The following is a 17,445-nucleotide window of genomic DNA, read 5'->3' on the forward strand; positions in this document are numbered from 1 at the left end:
CTTGACTGGAAGGATGTTGGTGCCCTTCATTGAAATAGGGAAATTAAGAAGAGTGGTAAGTTTAGGGGGGAAGATGGTAAGATCTCTTTTGGTCATGTTGAGTTTCATATGCCTATAGGACATCCGTTTGAAAGTGGCCTTTAGGCAGGTGATGATGCAAGACTAAGACCCAGGAGAAACCCTAGGGCATCATCTGCATAGAGATGATAATTGACCCCATGGGAGCTGATAAGATCACTAAGTGAGAGAGTGTAAATAAAGAAAAGATGGGTAACTCTTTTAGAAAAATTATATTTTGGAATCTTATCCAGGTTTTACACCTAAGACAGTTTACAAAATGTAGATTTTAAAGATCGTATTTCAATAATTTCAAACTCTCAAATTAGTTGAATTTATTTACTTTGGTAGATAATACCTATTGACTATATTATGTCAGTAATGTTGAATATTTCTCAAACTATTATTTCTTAAGTTTTTAAGTAGGAAAAATCTGTTTGTATGCCTTTTATGCAGTTGATAGAATAAAAATTAAGTCTAATATAAAATTATGAGGAATTTTTTTAGAGTCATAATCTCAAGGGTTCATTAACGGTCTTTTCCATTGTATTTGATGGAAAAGAAGATTAGAGATGGACTAGGATCACTGCTTGGGTAGATGAGACAATGGTGAGAAAACAAAATTACTTAACTTTTATTTTGCTTCTGTTTTCTCTGCCAAGGAAAATAATCTTTGGTTGGAAAGGGCAAAACAAAAATAACTAATATGTCATAAAAATCCAGTATATGTAAGCAGATAATAAGAGAATACCTAGCTACATTTTCTGAGTTCAGATTACCAAGCTTAGGTGAACTCCATCTCTGGGAATTTTGAAAAATGTGATTTTGGACTACTTTCAGTGATTTTTGAAAGATCATGGGAGTATGGAAGAATTATTGGACAACCAGAGGCAGGCATATGTCTTGATTTTCAAAAAGGAAAGAGTAAAATTTATAAACAAAAAGTCAGTTAGTTTGACTTTTATTCTTGTAAGTCAGTTAGTTGGGCTTTTATTCTTGTACTTTGAGAACCACTGGTGTCTACTATTTTCCTGGCTCTGTTTATCTAGAACATAGTAAGGGCATAGCAAATAAACTTTTAGATAAAGAAGTAATTACCAAAATGAGCTAGTATAGCTTCATCAAGAACTGTCATGTCAGATTGATTTCATCCTCTTTATTGATAGAGTAACTAGACTGTTAAATCAGGGGAATGTTGATATCAAATTTACCTATGATTTTAGCAAAGCATTTGACATAGTTTTTCATGCTGTTCTTGTAGTTGAGGTGGAGAGATGAGTAATAGATAATGATTTAGCGATGTGCATTCAGAGTGTTTTAGATAGCTAAGCCCAAAAAACAAACTTTCTTTTTTGGGGCGGGGGGTGAGGGGAGCAATCTACAAAGATCTTGTAGAGTTTTCCCAGGGAGCTATGCTTGACCTTGGGCTGGTTAACATGTTCATCAGTGACTTGGATAAAGGTGTAGATGGCATACTTAGTAAATTTGCAGAAACACAGAACCGAGAGATATGACTAACATGTTGGATGATATGAGTTTTGATTCGAAAAGACCATGACAAGCTAGAATGTTGGTCCAAATTGAGTAACATAAAATGATAGATAAATGTAAAATCTTATATGTAGGTTAAAAAAAAAAACCCAACAACTTTGTAGGTACACTATGATGGGGAAAGTATAGCTAAACATACCACTTGACCTGAAAAAAGATCTTAGTTGCTTTAGGATTATATGCTCATAGATATAGAGATGATGAAAGGAAAAATTTCCTGATAGCTGTTCAGAAGGAAAATGGACTGGTATGTGGAGTCTTCAAGTAAAGGCTGAATGATCATTTGCTGGGAACATTGTTTTAGAGGGAATGCTTTTTCAGCTATGGTCTAGATTTGCTGACCTCTTCCAACTCATAGAATGAAAGAGTTGGAAGAGGTCAGCAATAGAATGAAAGATTTTGAATGAAATTATTTGAATGAATAAGCATTTATTAGGTGCTCACTACGTGCCAGGAATCTGGTATACAACATAAAAGTGTGATGGTGCCTGCCCTCAAGGATCTTATGATCTAAAGGGGAGAGATTACACATATAAGGGAGTGGTGGCCAGAAAGGAGGGTATTTTGGATTGGATAGTGACTGGAGCCATTGTGGGGGGCAGGGCATGGAGAGATTGAGATACTTTCTTCAGTAGCGCTAGTATTGATTTGAATATGGATCTAGAACTGGAAAGTGTTTGTGGTTGGGTAGAAGTTATTTGAGTGGTGGCAAGATGGCTGAAGAAGAATAAAGTCTGAGGGTGCCTGGATAGAGTTGGACTCCACAGTCGAATCAGGACAGTCCCAGGGGGGAAGTTCTGGAGCTGAAAGGGGGTAAGTCTTGAGGGCATGCTCTGTGGTATTGGCAGCAGGCAGCTGTGTAGAGGATAAAGAGGAGTACATGTTTATACACACATGTAATACAAACACACATATATGGCATTGAATAGGAGTTCAAAATTATGCTGACATTTTCTATGTAATTTCCTGGAGTTAAAGGTCATTTTTAACAACGGTATTCCTTAACAAAGACTTGTGGTTCTTCATGTTTGACATTCAAGAACTTGAGGTACAGTTAATGAGTTTGGCCTGTTGTTTCAAAGAAGTTTAAAAGAGTTTTTACTCATCTTGATTTTTGAAAAATCACCATCAAGTGAAGAGACAGGATACGTTATTAGCCTTGACCTGATGTCCAGGCTTACAACTCAACAGTGTTTACTTAAGGTTTTGGTACTTAGAATAATTTAAAAACTCTCAGTGAGTTGTAATTTCATTCTGTTTTTGAAGGCTCAGTATTTTTCCATTTCATTATTATAAAGTCCATATCAGTTATAGACTTGTAATTCTTATTTTTACAGTTATGCCATAGTAGATACTTTGAACCCTTGTGACTTTGTCTTCATTATGTTTGTTGTATTGGAATTGGAACCAGCGTGATTATAAAACTTTTTTTTTTAAAGGTCAGAAAACCTCCTCAGAATTTATGCATATACATGTGTGTAGAGGGCCAGCTCTGAGAAAGTCCATTCTGGGATAAGATACAGGCCAGAGGCCTGTTCTTGCCTTTGGGCTGATAACTTGGCACGTGGGCTCTCCATCCCTCCCTCAGCATACACATGCTGCTCAGGATGATCCTGGGTATACATGTGCTCTCTCCAAAACCCCCACGGGCACGCATGGGCTAAATACCACCTGTGGGCTATTAACACAATATTGTTTGGCAAAAGGGGAACAAAAGCGCAAGGAAGTCAAGCATTATGCAAATGCATTGTACATGGTTTTGTTGATAATGCTTGCCTAAAAGGGTATATAAGCCCTGTCCCTCAGATCAATAAATGGAGCTGTTCTTTATCGCCCCCCCCCCTTTGTGTTTTTCTTTTTAGTCTCCGTGGCATCTGGCCATTTTGGCACCACAGCCGCTGACGGCACATAGGGATCAGAGGTTTAGAATTGTAAGGGATCTTAGAAGTTATGAAGTCAAATCCCCTCATTTTGTAGGTGAGGAAACAGGCCCAGAGAAGTTAAATGATTTGCCTGAGGTCACACAGGCAGAACAGACAGATAAGCATTCTAACTTGATTGCTCTCTCTGTGCAAGTTTAGTGTTCCAGATGAATATTTTGTTAGTTAGCTTTGGAGTTTAGCCATTGGCACAGTATTTTTGGAACTCTTCCTTATGTTTGCTTTTAGAACCCGTGATATTCTTTTGCTCAGTAAGTTTGATTTCTAGAAACAATCAGTAATTTGAATGAAAGTTTGTTGATTAAGGTAGGCAATACTGCTTTGGATCCTGAATGGGTGTTACTATGATTTATTGAGACTGATCACGTTGGGTTGCTCTGAAAGTAATTTCAAAAGTGTTTTTAGGAATGGCTGCATCATTAGAATAAGGATGTAACTAGCATATGTGGAAACACTTTGAAAATTTGTAAAATACTATGGAGATTCTTTTTACTTATATCTATTCCTTTTGACTTCAGTTTTTCAATCAGTGGCATTTAACATTTACTCAGTCTTTTTTAGTATTACCTTTAAACTCTTCTGATTCTTTGATGTCCAAAGCTTGTTAACTATATCTCTGGAATAGCTTTTTCACATATGCCCTCATTGCATCCACCTGAACTATTGCAGTAGCTTTTTATCTAAGGCTGATTTTGGAAGTCAGCAGACTTAGGTTTAAGAGGACTGACCCTTGTTCACTGTGTTTTGAATTTGACCCTGAGTCACTTAACTTTTATAGGCCTCAGTTTCCTTATCTGAACAGTGGAGGTATTCATTCTTCTACTAAATGGATGACAGAATTGTGAGGCTATTGCTATGTAAATTGTCAAGCACAATAGAATTATACAGTTATTTTGATTATTATTAATAAGTATGATCTCAAATAACAAGCTCTTCTACATTTTTCCAGATAAACTGAAACTTAACCAAAATGGCATTTTAACCATTTTCATAGACAGCTTTCTAAAATATATCATATTTTTTTCTTCTTAAACAGAGTATATACCCAATATAATTTAACCACTTCTTTTTGGTATAAATTATGCACATTAAGTATATATTGTATCATAAGCACAGGCGTATCAGTTTTATTTGGCTCTATACTAAATAGGTATAGATTGTTATGCCTTTTGATATCTTGACAACTTTATAATTGTTCTTCATGAAGTTATTGCTTCTAATCTGTTATAGTCTAGCAAAACAAGTAATCAAGCTTGTTCGAAATAAGTATAAAGTAAAAATATGTAGGTGTTGTGTGAAGGCCTCCCTTCTTGGTAAAATTCATGAATTTTATGAGCTCTCTTTTGGCTTCTCTGAAACTATTTTGTGGTTCCTTCCTGCTTTTGCATTGTGTTCCTGAATAGTTATGGTTGCTGGATAAGTGAGTTATGGACTGGGAGGTACTACTATAGCAACTTTACTTTTGGCAGCTAGTTTGATTTCATTTCTCAGTTCTGCTAATTTATTGTGTGATATTGAGTAAGCCATTATTCTTGAGTTTGCCTACCTGTAAATTGTCTCAAAAGAATTTTATAAGTATTGTGTTAAATTTACAAAATAAGTTTCCTTATACATAAGTTATACGTAAATAATAATAATTATTATTGTTGTCTTGCCCTAGAATTTAAAAATAATTTGCAAATCTCTCCAATTTTCTCAACTCTAATATGAGAGTGTACTGAAAATTGTTGTTCACTGTTGTTTATCCTGGCATTTCCCTTCTTCTCCATCAGAAGAACTAGAAATATGTCTATTATGGTACTTTATGTAGTTTTAGTACACAGTGGAGTGGTTGTAGGTCACAGTGAACTTGAGGAAGAACAACATATGACTGGTACAGAAACTTTCAGAAAATACTTTTCCTTCTGCCCATTTTGAAACCCCGATAGATTAGTCTTCCCAGGTTCTATTGTATTGTCTTAGAATTTCCTGATGAGAGCACTTCATCAATAAAGATTTGTCAGGCTGATCTTTGTAATGTTTGTAGAAGGACAAAGAGAGGAAACTATATGAGGAAGTAAAGTGTTGAATAAAAATATGATAATGCTTATTTTTCCAATGCATAATACAACATAGGCATTTAATAAATCTATATTGATTTATAAAGAAATGAAGTATTTGGATAAGTGAAATTTTTCACATAATAAAATTAACCCTTTAAGCCTAAACTAGTTTTGATGGATGGAGGGGACCACCTCCAGTCATCCTGATCTATATCTTGCCACAGGACCCAGATGGCTCCAGAGGAGAAAGTTAGGCTGTTGACTTTTCACAGCCCTTTCTCACTTAAATCCAGGTCACGTACAAGTCATAGCATCAGCTTCCAGATGTCACGGTCCACTTTGAGAACGAAGGACAAACAACAACAGCAAAAGTTTTGATGGAAATCTTTCTAAAATGTATTAATCACTTCCCTAACTTAACAAACAGAGTGTACAGAATATAATCTAGCCTTTTCTTGATACCTGAGAATCATTATTACGTATAGCATTTGCTGGTTTGTTCTTAAATTTAGTAATATCACCAGACTTTTGAGAGAGTGTTGGATTTAGCTTGTTCTTTGGCTGAATTCCCCCTAATTGATGTATTATGGTTTATAGTTTGGTTCTTTCCAGTCCTGGTAGCTATTAAGTTGCTTTAAGGCCTAAGTATGCCATTTAGCTAAATATCTTACGGAGTAGAGTCTTGTGCCGTTTTAGTTGGTACGTCTTTATTTCCCACCGGTGCTGTTTAGGTAGTTGTTGCTTCTTCTGTATTCTACCTTGGGAAGCATAGATTGGTTTGTGGAGAAGCTCATTCAGCATTGCAAACTGCAAACTACATATGTTGTTTAAAAACTATTCAGTAAGTAGAATGGACCTTGTTTTGTTTAGTAATGTGGATAAGTTGGTAGGGATATGTTTGTGCCCTTTTAAGAGTTGAGTTCAGGAGAGGGACTGAACTATCTTGAAGAGGGGAAGATTTCAGTCAGAGGGAATTGGTATTTTAACAGTCGAGAATGAAGATCTCTGAATATGGTAGGTTGGCGAGCCTTCACCTGAAGAAAAAATATGGTAGGTACATGAAAAATGATGAAGAGTTTGAGTTGGAAATAGCCCTGATAAAGCCTGTCTGTGAATATGCTAATTAATAGTTGATTAGCTAAAGTTGACATATAATAGTTTTTAAAAAAGTTTTTCTGTTGCTTTATCATCCTGGCTTTATTTTGAATATTTGTCAGCTATAATTTGAATTTAACTCTTGTTTTATATTGATCAAATAGCTTAAAAATGATAATTAGTAAGTATTAAGTGCCTACTATGTTCCAGGCATAATGAGATTATTATTTATGGCATCTTTTTCTCAATTTTTAATGCTAAAGGAAATGTGGCCACGAGGCCTTCATAACAGGCACCATAATTTACCTAGAAATAAGGTCCAGAATTGAATCAAAACACTTAGGAAAATTATTACTATCTTCTCAAGACTTGCCTGAAATTCCAAATCTTTGAGTGATGTTGGAGTATACTGTTATAAATTGTGTATATACATATATACCAAGTTAGAAAAGGGTAAAAATTGTATAACACCCACCACCATTCTTCTGCCAAACACTACCTTCATGCTTTTGATGATTACGCCTTGAAACATTGTGGGTCAATTTTGTTTTTACCTGGGGCCCAATTGCCCTGTTTAATTTGCATCATTTTGCATAAAGTATATATTGAGCTCTCTGTATCTTAGAATAGGGCACATATTAAAAATTTCAAATGCTGAAGAGAAAGACACATCTAAATAAGAAGCTGGCAAGAGTGTAGTAATAAATCTCTAAGGCACAAATTCTCAACCAGGAGATCAAGCTGTATTAGTAAATCTCATACCTCTACTACTGTAAAGAGTTGGCTGCCTCTGCCAAATTAATTTCTTGTCTTCGGTTTGCCAGCACTTTCATCAGGAAGGAATTGAAACCTACATCGACACTTCGCTTGCTCCACCAAGGTACCTTAATGATGGTTCCCAGCACCTCTCAAATGGACATATACCCAGTGCCCTAGAGTTCATTATGAACAATAACGAGAGAATGATATTTGATATGGATATGGGTGGGTCATATTATGAGTTAGCCTTAAATACTATAGTATAGTTCTGAGAAAGGATTACAGCGGCTAGGGCAGGGATGGGGAACCTGTGGCATTAGAGGCCACATCCAGCCTTCTAGGTCCTTGGGTCCCCTTTGAGTCCAAGTTTTACAGAACAAATCCTTTTATTAAGAGGATTTGTTCTGTGAAGTTTGGATTCAGCCAAAGGGCTGCACTTGAGGACCTAGAGGGCCACATGTGACCTTAGGTTCCCCACTCTAGGGTAAGGGGAAATAAGGAGAGGTACAAAATGCAAATAACTCATCTTATGAATTTTAGACTATAATCTTCCTTTACTGTTTTAGACAGCCCCCATTTTTTCAGCAGAATAAAACGTTTCCAAAGATATTTATCCAGAGTAGTACCTTTGTTCTTCCTTGATTAGGAAGGAAGAGTGAATTGAAAATATGAAGATAGAAAATAACTTTAAGAATCCTTTCTATATATTGTCAGGTTTATAAGTTTACTAGTTTCTCTGCTTTTCTAATATTCTTACGGCAAAGAAAACGGTTTAATAATTTTATATTAAATATTGGATCTATAGTAAAAATATTCGTTGCCACCAGTGCAAGAAAACAATGACCTCGAACTACCCTGAATTCTTCATAAAAGAGCTTTTCCAGGCAAGACTACATCCATTTCACAGGATTTAGTTCCTACAAAGAGTTGGTTTTCTTTGCTGTTGCTATGCCACAGAAGCTACCAAGCTAACTTTTTTTGGCACTTAGATTTTTAATCAGCATATCTAAAAAAGTAGCTAGTGTATTTTAATTGTGATTTTCAATGGATATTTTAGTTTCTTAATAATAAATAAAAAAGTATTTACTTTTTGTTGAAATGGTTTGGAGCAGTGTTTTAAAAATATATTAGTCATCTACTCTTGGCTTTCATTTTGGCACACTGTTGAATTGCGTATTATTGTGTGGATATTATAGTAATATTACATAGCACCGTGTGACTTTGCAGTGGTTAAAAAAAGTTGAAGCTAACTAGCTACAGATAAAACTCCATTCTTACTTCACTACTGTTCTTATGCCAACACTTCCCTCCATACTTTGGTGATTAGTCCTTGAAGCATTGTGGGTCAATTTAGCAGTTTGCTGGGGGCCCAACTGCCCTGTTTGATTTGCATGGTTATTTGTCAGATCAGTTGCATTAAATCAGTAGACTGAACTTTCCATATGCCTTATGATAAGGTAAATTTTTAAAATTTAAAATTCTCTCATCCTGCCTTTTCCCACTCCTCCTTCCATGTTTGTGTGGGGAAGTCATCGCTTTGTTTTCTGAAGATCTCAACTTGTCACCTCTGTTTTCTGTATCTGTCCCCCTATGTGACTTTTTCTCGTCTTAGTGTCTTCTCATTCATCCTGCTGTTTAGTTTTTTATTGCTGTTGTTTTTAACTTCTTGCCTTTCTATTATTTTATTCTAGTCTGCTTTTTTGAATGTAGTTTGTTGTACAGATTTTTGATAAACTTACATCTCTTTAGAGGCGTTCATTTTATAGGCATTGAACCATTGTTCCTCCAGGGAACTTGCTCCCATAGTATTGTGTCCCTGGGGTCCAGACCAGTCTGAATCCTAAGATGCTTGGAAATTCCATGCTGATTCTCTGTCCTTTCTTCCCACTGCCTGAAATATTTTAGGAATTTCGGTAGCAACAACTCAGAAAGCCTGAGGTAGTCCTAGGGATCCTGTATCAAACCAGATTCCAGACCCAGCCTCAGAGTGACCTGAAAAGAAAACTCACAGCTAGGAGGCTTCAGTGCACTTAGTCTTGTTTAGTTTCCTAATGATGCTATACACTGCTGCCAGATTAATCTTTAAATAAAAACTACTTTCATTTCACCCTTTGGCTCAAAATTCTTTAGTTGCTTTTTGTCGTCTTTGGGATTCCTTAGGTTGGCATTCAGAACTTTCTATAGCTGGTCCCACTCCCCTTTCCAGTGATATTTTCACCTCTTTCCCAACCCAAATTTAGTCGTTTTTACTTCTGTTCACTTTGCCTCAAACATCCTTTGGCACATTTGTGCCTCCAACCCTTTTCTGTCACTATTTCCACATCTATATTGCCCTGTCTTGCTTTCTCTGCCTCCTAAAACCTTCTTATCCCTTAAGGCCTAACTTAAGTCCTAGTCTTCCCATGAAGCCTTCCTTGACCATTGTATCCACAATGATCATTCTTTCTAAACATCTATATTCAGTGTGTATTTTCTGTACCACTCATTTGATACATATGCTGCCTTGAGTGAAAACACTGATAAGTATTTTACTTTTCATGTCTGTATGTCACGTGTCCTTATTAAGGTTACAAAATAAGGAGAGGGATCATGTTCTTATTTTATATCCATAACAGAGTTGCTATACATAGTGTTGAATAAATGAATGAATTAGATAAGAATTATATAAAACTAGTCTTTGATAGGCACAAATCCTTAGACATCTGAGTGTAGAACCTTAGATTTCTACTCATTCAAGGTTGTATAACATAACTTCCTTTTAATTTTTAGGTGGGAAATAAAGTAGTGTTGATAATCAACTGAGTAAAAGAGCTTATATTTTTCAACATTGCTGATACACAGGGATGTTCTTTTAAAGAAGTTGTGACTCTTGGTTTTGTATTCCAAGATATATGATTTTTGGTTTGAGTGGGCATTAGGATTTGAAATGGAAAACATGGAAAACACAGTAATGCTGTTAATCTGGCTAAGAGCACCGAAGACTCCATCAACTAGAACACATGTGAGCTTGAAAGCTGTGTTAGCTTGCCTGTCCTCATTTATTTGTCTAGTCAGGTTTTATTCCCCTTCTGAATTTTAGAGCATCTTTACACTTGAAAATAATTCTAGTAGGTAGTTGAGAAAAGATGTTTTCTTTCACATTTCTCTGATCATTGTTTTGCACTGAAATAGGTAACGTGGCATGATTTTTTTAGATTAACACTTATGCATATTTTAAGAACTTTTCTTTTTTTTTTTTAAATAGATCCTTACAATAAATGAGGATGGATCACTTGGTTTGAAAACCCCTAAATCTCATGTTTGTGAGCACTGCAATGCTGCCTTTAGAACGAACTATCATTTACAGAGACATGTCTTCATTCATACAGGTATTTCTGTCTTGAAATGGGCTCATGGTGATTATTTTTTCATCAACATTGATAAAGATATGTTCTTAGAAAATATTTCTAGTTCTTTTTAAATGTAACTTCGGAGAACTTACTAACTTGATATCTGAGCTTAAATATTCTGTGTACCAAAGTGTCAGAAGTATTTAAATATACTAGTATCAATCAGGGATGGGAGGGTGGAGGAGACAGGAGAAAGAAACCATTTGGTGTAGATATGTAAAATGACAGAAATAATGTTTTGTACATTTTTCCCCTTTATGAGAAATGAATGGGAAATTTATAGCTCAGTTGCTATAATTAATCCCCATTTATAACATGTGGTCTTGATACTTACTTAGCCTGATGTCTTTTTGCTTAGATAAGTAAATAAAAATGCTTATTCTCTCCCAAATCTAAATTCAGTTTTATGCTAACCCCTCTATCTCCTTTGAGGAAATTAGATCCATTTTTTGGTCACATTTCCATTTTGGTGTGAATGTGAGTTCTGTGGAAAAACTTGAGAGGAAATGAAATCCTATAGTTAATGGAAAGTGTCTAGGATTTGTGAGAGAATGAGTTGTAATTTACTCAAGTTTAGGTTTCTAAAGTACACTTTTCCTGTAAACTGTTATTTTCAGTAACTAATTTATGGATGTGAAATTATTTTAAGGTGAAAAACCATTTCAGTGTAGTCAATGTGACATGCGTTTCATACAGAAGTACCTTCTACAGAGACATGAGAAGATTCATACTGGTGAGTGGCACCCTCATTAGAGGCATTTAAAAATTAATATACTAAATTAGAGAAGGTTTTACAGCAAGTATTAACACTAATATAATATAATCTGTTGTTTTGTAAGTCTTTTCATTGTTAGGTTAAAAAAAGACAAATTGTAGTTTTGCCCTCTTTTTTCCTTAAATAAGTGAATTTTTGACTTATAAGTCTACAGGCATGCCATCACCCAATAAATTATTTTGAAACAAGATTCCATAATAACTAATACATATATGTGCGTGTGTGTGTGTGTGTGTGTGTGTGTATGTGTATGTGTGTGTGTGTGTGTATTTATTAATGACCAAAGGAACATGTCCAAATATTAGGTCCTTTAAAAAAAGTCATGAAGGCTTTTTCATTGAACTTTTCAAAACATTTCAAGTATGTAAGATTTTCATTCATGATCATTAGAAACATAAAAATTAGAGGTGGAAGGGACTCTCAAAGTCATTTCATCCAATTTCAATTTGCAGATTAGAACCCAGTGTCCAGATAGGTTAAGTGATTTGTCCAAGGTCACATTGCTAGTTTGTAAAGGGCAGAGTTTAAATAGAAACCCAGACCTCCTCACTTTGGTGCTCTTGTCCTTTATCTGCTTTTCTCAGTTTGATGGGAATAAAAAAGGCCAAAGCCTCAATATATTATAATATTGAAGGTTTTACACCATTCTGTGATTGTACTTTGACTTAGTAATAGAACATTCCAGAAAAATTGGGCGTTAATCACTTATTATGAATTAAATTCTGTTTTCATTTTGATCACCATTGGAGCTTTATGCTTCTTAGACAATTAGTTAATCATCTATAAACAAACATTTGGGAAGCCTAGGGAAAGTCATTGTTTAACACAGGGTTTCTTAATTTTTTTTGTGTGTCATGGATTCTTTGGCAATCTGGTGAAGCCTACGGATCACTTCTCACAGTAATATTTTTAAATACACGAGATTACAAAAGAAGACAATTATATTGAAATACACTTACCAAAATATTATTTTTTAAAAAGTTCATGTGTTCCAGGCTAAAGAAAAACACAAAAACCTTTGTTTAAAGGAACTCTATCATAAGTCCTTTTATATATGAATGCCACCTCCTGAATTTATTTGATTTATACATTTGGATCTTAATTTTTGAAGTTTTCGTATTTTCAGGGAAGTCTCAAAATTTAAAAATAAACATTTAAAACAAACGGTTTTAATTTGTGTATATTTGTGTTTATGCTTTTATTTATAAAACCAAGTTTCATAAATTGTTCTACTGATTTGTTGCATGGCTTTTTGTTATCTCTGAAAGAGTGGTAAGATATAGAGACCTATTTAGATTTGATGCCAAACTGTTGTCCATTATTGTGATTAAAAGAAAATAGGAAAATAGCTGATGAATGACTGTACTCGTTTGGTTGTAGCATTTAAATCGATCTTGTTAGGAATATGTATGCAAATCTTGGGAATTTAGTTGAGAAGTGGAGTCATACTTGTGTATGTACATCTGCACACATGCATGTCACGCAAACAAAAACGTGTGCAAATATCCTGTTCATTAGGCTTCTCAAATGCTAGCAGGGCCAGTTGAAAAGAATAGTTGCATAGAAACATTTTTTCTTCTGCTTCTTTGTCTTTGAAACAAAGAAATGTAAATGTAGTTGCTTTGCTTGGACTTGAACTTCAAGGACAGAGATTGTTTTAGTCATATCACTTTATTTAATAAGGTTGTTTTGCACATCACTCAGTCTACAATTCCGAATTTTACCAGTATAGTACTGTGAAGAACTGAACATTCCATTTATCCTTGTTTTTTAAAATACTTTTGAACATGAACACTTGGTTAAAATATTAATAGAAAAAAAAGGTACTGTTTTACCCAGTGGAAAAAAATCTTAAATTCCTGCTGAGTTTTGGAGATGTCTTTTATCTCCATTTTTTTTTCCTCCTTTGCCTTCTTTCCTTGATTCTCACCATAGATAGTTTCAGAGCTTTCTAAATTGGAGACAAATATTTTTTTTGTGTTAGGGATCTTCAAAATAGACTAGTTTCCCAAACACTTAAATTTTACTTTGATTGTGTGTGAAATAAATATTTACTTTTTGGGAGATCATAGGTTGACCTATGACCAAGACCTCCCTAGAATAATTTGCATGTTCTCTGTAGAACCATGCCAATCTCAATTTCTCAACTTTATTTCTCTGGGATTTAGTAGCATGGGGACAGGAAAGAGGAAGCAGGTGAAATAATTTTCTTATAATTGGAAGAATCTGAAAACCTGGTTTTTAATAAGTTTGGACAGAGAAGAAGATGAAAGGTACAGAAGGGTACCAACATGATCTGATTTTACCCTAGTCCCTTAAGATGATTTCTTTCAGAATAATGCTTTTACCTTTGAATGCATTTTGTCCCCCAACAGGAAGAAACTGGTATTCCTGAGGATGTAGTTTATCACTTTGCCCTACTTCATTTGTATATAAATAACATAAATAAAATATTGATTAGCGATCAAGGATGTTGTGATTGTAGGCCCACTGGTAGGTTTTTAGGTAGAATCTTGTTATGTTGATAATTTTTCCTCTCTGATTTTTGTTTTGTCGGTCTGTTGCTTTGTCTCTGTGTTTGAATATGTCTTTTGATTACTATATATAATGACTTTAGTGATATATACATTTACTGACATTTCTGTGGTAGTAGAGCTGACACCAAAAAATTTCATGTATGTTAGTTGCTGCTTCCCTTTAAAGGAGACAGATAATAAATCACCTGCCAATTGGCACCACTCTGAAAATATAAAATGTGAATGGCGTCAATATTGAAAGAAAAAAACTAAATATGTCTCAGAGGTCTTCAGTCAATATTTTTGGGTTTTTTTTTTTCCTCCGTAGCCTTCCCTTTAGCACTATACTATATCTCCTTGTCTTGATGTGAACCTCCCCCTGTATTCCACCTCTGCCTCTTCCTACCTCCTTTTCACCCAGTGATAATGCCTAAATATTCAAGATCACTGGATATAGATATATTTCATTTATTGCCAATTGCTTATAGCTCTCTCTTTAGGCCAAAACTTAGTTTGTTTAATTCAACATCCGAAGCAGATTCGAGTTGCAGATAAGAAGCTTTTGTAGCATAACCTAGAAATAGGCACCTCCTTTCCTAAGTAGGGGCTGGCTTAAAAGGGAGGGTGAGTAGATACCTTCTTATACAGTATAATTTGTCACAGGATCATAGCTCTAGAGCTGGAAGTGCCCTCAAAGGCCATCTAATGCAGACTGCATATTTCAGAAGTTATATTCCATTGGTTTAAAGCACCTTCTCTACTAAAATTTAGCTACTTGGAAGGGCATAGTATTGTGAAGCTTTTATCTTTCTACTTCGTTTTGGAATTTTCCTGAGGATAGGCTTTTGAGAAGGAGAAGAGAACTTGAATGTCTTTGGTATTGAAGGAGGACAATAAGGAGCCTTAAATTACTGAAGGCAAACTGCCTACTTCATGATTTTGTTTAGAAACAACTGTTAGCTTTACTGCACAGGCACATACCGAGGTTAAACATTGACCTTAACTAGTAAACATTTCCTTTATGATCAGGTGTTTAACTATAAGCCTTCCCCTGTGCAGGCATTTTCAAAATGCCAAGTAAATAAATAAGGATAGCATTCATTTTGAGTTTTCAAAAGGTTCCATGCTGTTTAACTCATCATGTCATTTTACTACATCCAAAGAAGCCTCCAGTCTCTTTGCTATTAGATGTCAAAGTAATCTATTCGAGGTGAAAATATTTTCCTATATTCTTCCTTAATTTTTTTCTAAGCTTTTTTAATCATTAGTTAGTAGGCCATAAAGTAATTATCCTTGTGGCCTGCCTTTATTTATTTTTTAGTGCCCTCCTAACAAACTGTAATTTACTTCTCTGTTTTTGTCATTTGTTGCATTTTCATAGTATAATGGTTTTTATTCCAGCATATTAATAAGCAAGGGAAGGTGTGCAAAATGATATCTCCTCTCTTCCCATTGAAAAAATATATTAGAAGTTCATATGGCTTATACTTGGGAATGTTCAATAGATTTCTTTAGAAACTCTGCTTTTATTTTTTTCCAGGTTTCTGGCTCATACTCACTAAAAACTTTAGTTAGGGGTACTGGGAAATAACTATACAAGGTTTTTCTTAGTTCTTATTATAGCCAGAATTTCATTCACAACTCTGAAAAGCAGTTGAATAATAACTTTAAAAAAACTTAGTTGGACCAATGACTTGGATCCTCACTTTGGCTTTCCTTTAAGTACAGAAATTCCAGTTTTCCTCTCACTTTTTAAAGTGCCAGTTGCTGATTACCTCCTCCCCTCCTAACAAAGAATTTTATAGAAGATAATATAAGCCTGTTTTCGCTTTAGTTTAAGTTTACAAGTCTCAAAGAACTGAATTTTTATGTGTGTGCTTAAGAATCATCAGAATTCTAAGCTACTGGTGAAGACAGATAGGATTGATGTGGACCTAAGTCTTAATAATTTGTGCTAAAGAAAAAACAGGGATATGCCTTACATTTATGTTGGAAATTGTGTTGATTACATTCTCTGCCTGTAGGATATATTCACTCATCAAACTTTTTTTTAAAAAGCTATTGATAGCTAACAGTAAAAGACACAGTCAAGCACTGAACTTAGAGTAAATCTATGCTACTTAAAATCTTATTAAATAAGAATATAAAGAAAAAGATCAATGTGGCATTTATTTTGATTTTATGATACATATTTGTAATTCAACTCTTTTGGGTGGAGAAAAGTCAGTAAATTAATTGTGTGAATATACATTTTTGAAGTTTTATCGAAGCCTTTGACTTTATACCATTGTCATTTCCTGATATGTTCTACCTCCTCCACAAAAGTTAAGCAATACTGACATAACATCTTCATGTGACAGCATATATCACCTTCTGCACCCATCATCCCCCTTCTTTCTACTGAGAGAGAGGGTCATAGGATCCTAAAACATAATATCATAGATCTAGAAGAGGCCATCTAATCCTACCCCTTTCATTTTGCAATCAAAGGAACTCAAGGTTACACAGATAGTAAGTATCAGGGTTAAGGTGCAAACCCATTATTCTCTTATTTTGGAACCAGTATTCTTTCCTCTGGACCAGGCTCTATCTTCATATTTGTTTCATCAGCTCTCTTTGGGACCAAGATTGATTAACCACAATTTACTTGTGATATTATTTTGAAGTTACCACTTATGTCTACTTAATAAGAATAGCTCACATTTATATAGTTCATTAAACACACGTCTTACAACAAACCTGTAAGGAAGGAGCTCAACGTGTTATCTCCATTTTGTAAATGAAGAAAGTGAGGCTCAAAGAAGTTAAGTGACCTGTCACTTAACAACTTGTCATACCACTTAATCAAGAAGAAAAGAATCAGGATGTTTACACATCTTTCTAGCTTTCTATTAAGAATATTCTAAAGCTGATAATAATTGATAGTAATACTGTGCTTTATGAGATTGTAAAATGTTTTGCATCTTGTCTCATGATCCTTACAATCTGTGAGGTAGGTTTTAAGCAGTTCTAATATCCCCATTTTATAGATGAAGAAACTGAGGCACCAAGAAGTTAAGTGAGTTGCATAAGGTTACATAATAAGTGATAGTGTTAGGATGCAAACTGAGGTCTTCTAACTCTGCTCCTTTTTTCATCTTACTTAAAATTCTTAAATGGCTATATGACCTTATTTCTGAGAGGTCTTCTCTAAAAGGATGTACATCATAACGTGGCCATACCTTTCTATCCTGTACAATTTTTATCTATATCCTCCATAGTTCTTCCATAATTATGTCCACCTTACGGCCACCTGAGGCCTTCCTTTATTTCTCTTGACAT

General features: G+C 34.8%; 1 protein-coding gene across 1 annotated transcript in view; it reads left to right on the forward strand.

Annotated features, from left to right (window-relative positions):
- ZNF148 (zinc finger protein 148) overlaps positions 1 to 17,445 on the forward strand; it is a 142,412-nt gene that overhangs the window by 72,974 nt on the left and 51,993 nt on the right. The window contains exons 6-7 of the mRNA XM_036742958.1: positions 10,689 to 10,812; positions 11,483 to 11,566. Of these exons, the coding sequence (XP_036598853.1) occupies positions 10,689 to 10,812; positions 11,483 to 11,566 (208 nt within the window). The remainder of the gene's footprint in view (positions 1 to 10,688; positions 10,813 to 11,482; positions 11,567 to 17,445) is intronic.

This window comes from Trichosurus vulpecula, chromosome 2 (genome assembly GCF_011100635.1).
Source record: "Trichosurus vulpecula isolate mTriVul1 chromosome 2, mTriVul1.pri, whole genome shotgun sequence".
Classification (NCBI taxonomy): domain Eukaryota; kingdom Metazoa; phylum Chordata; class Mammalia; order Diprotodontia; family Phalangeridae; genus Trichosurus; species Trichosurus vulpecula.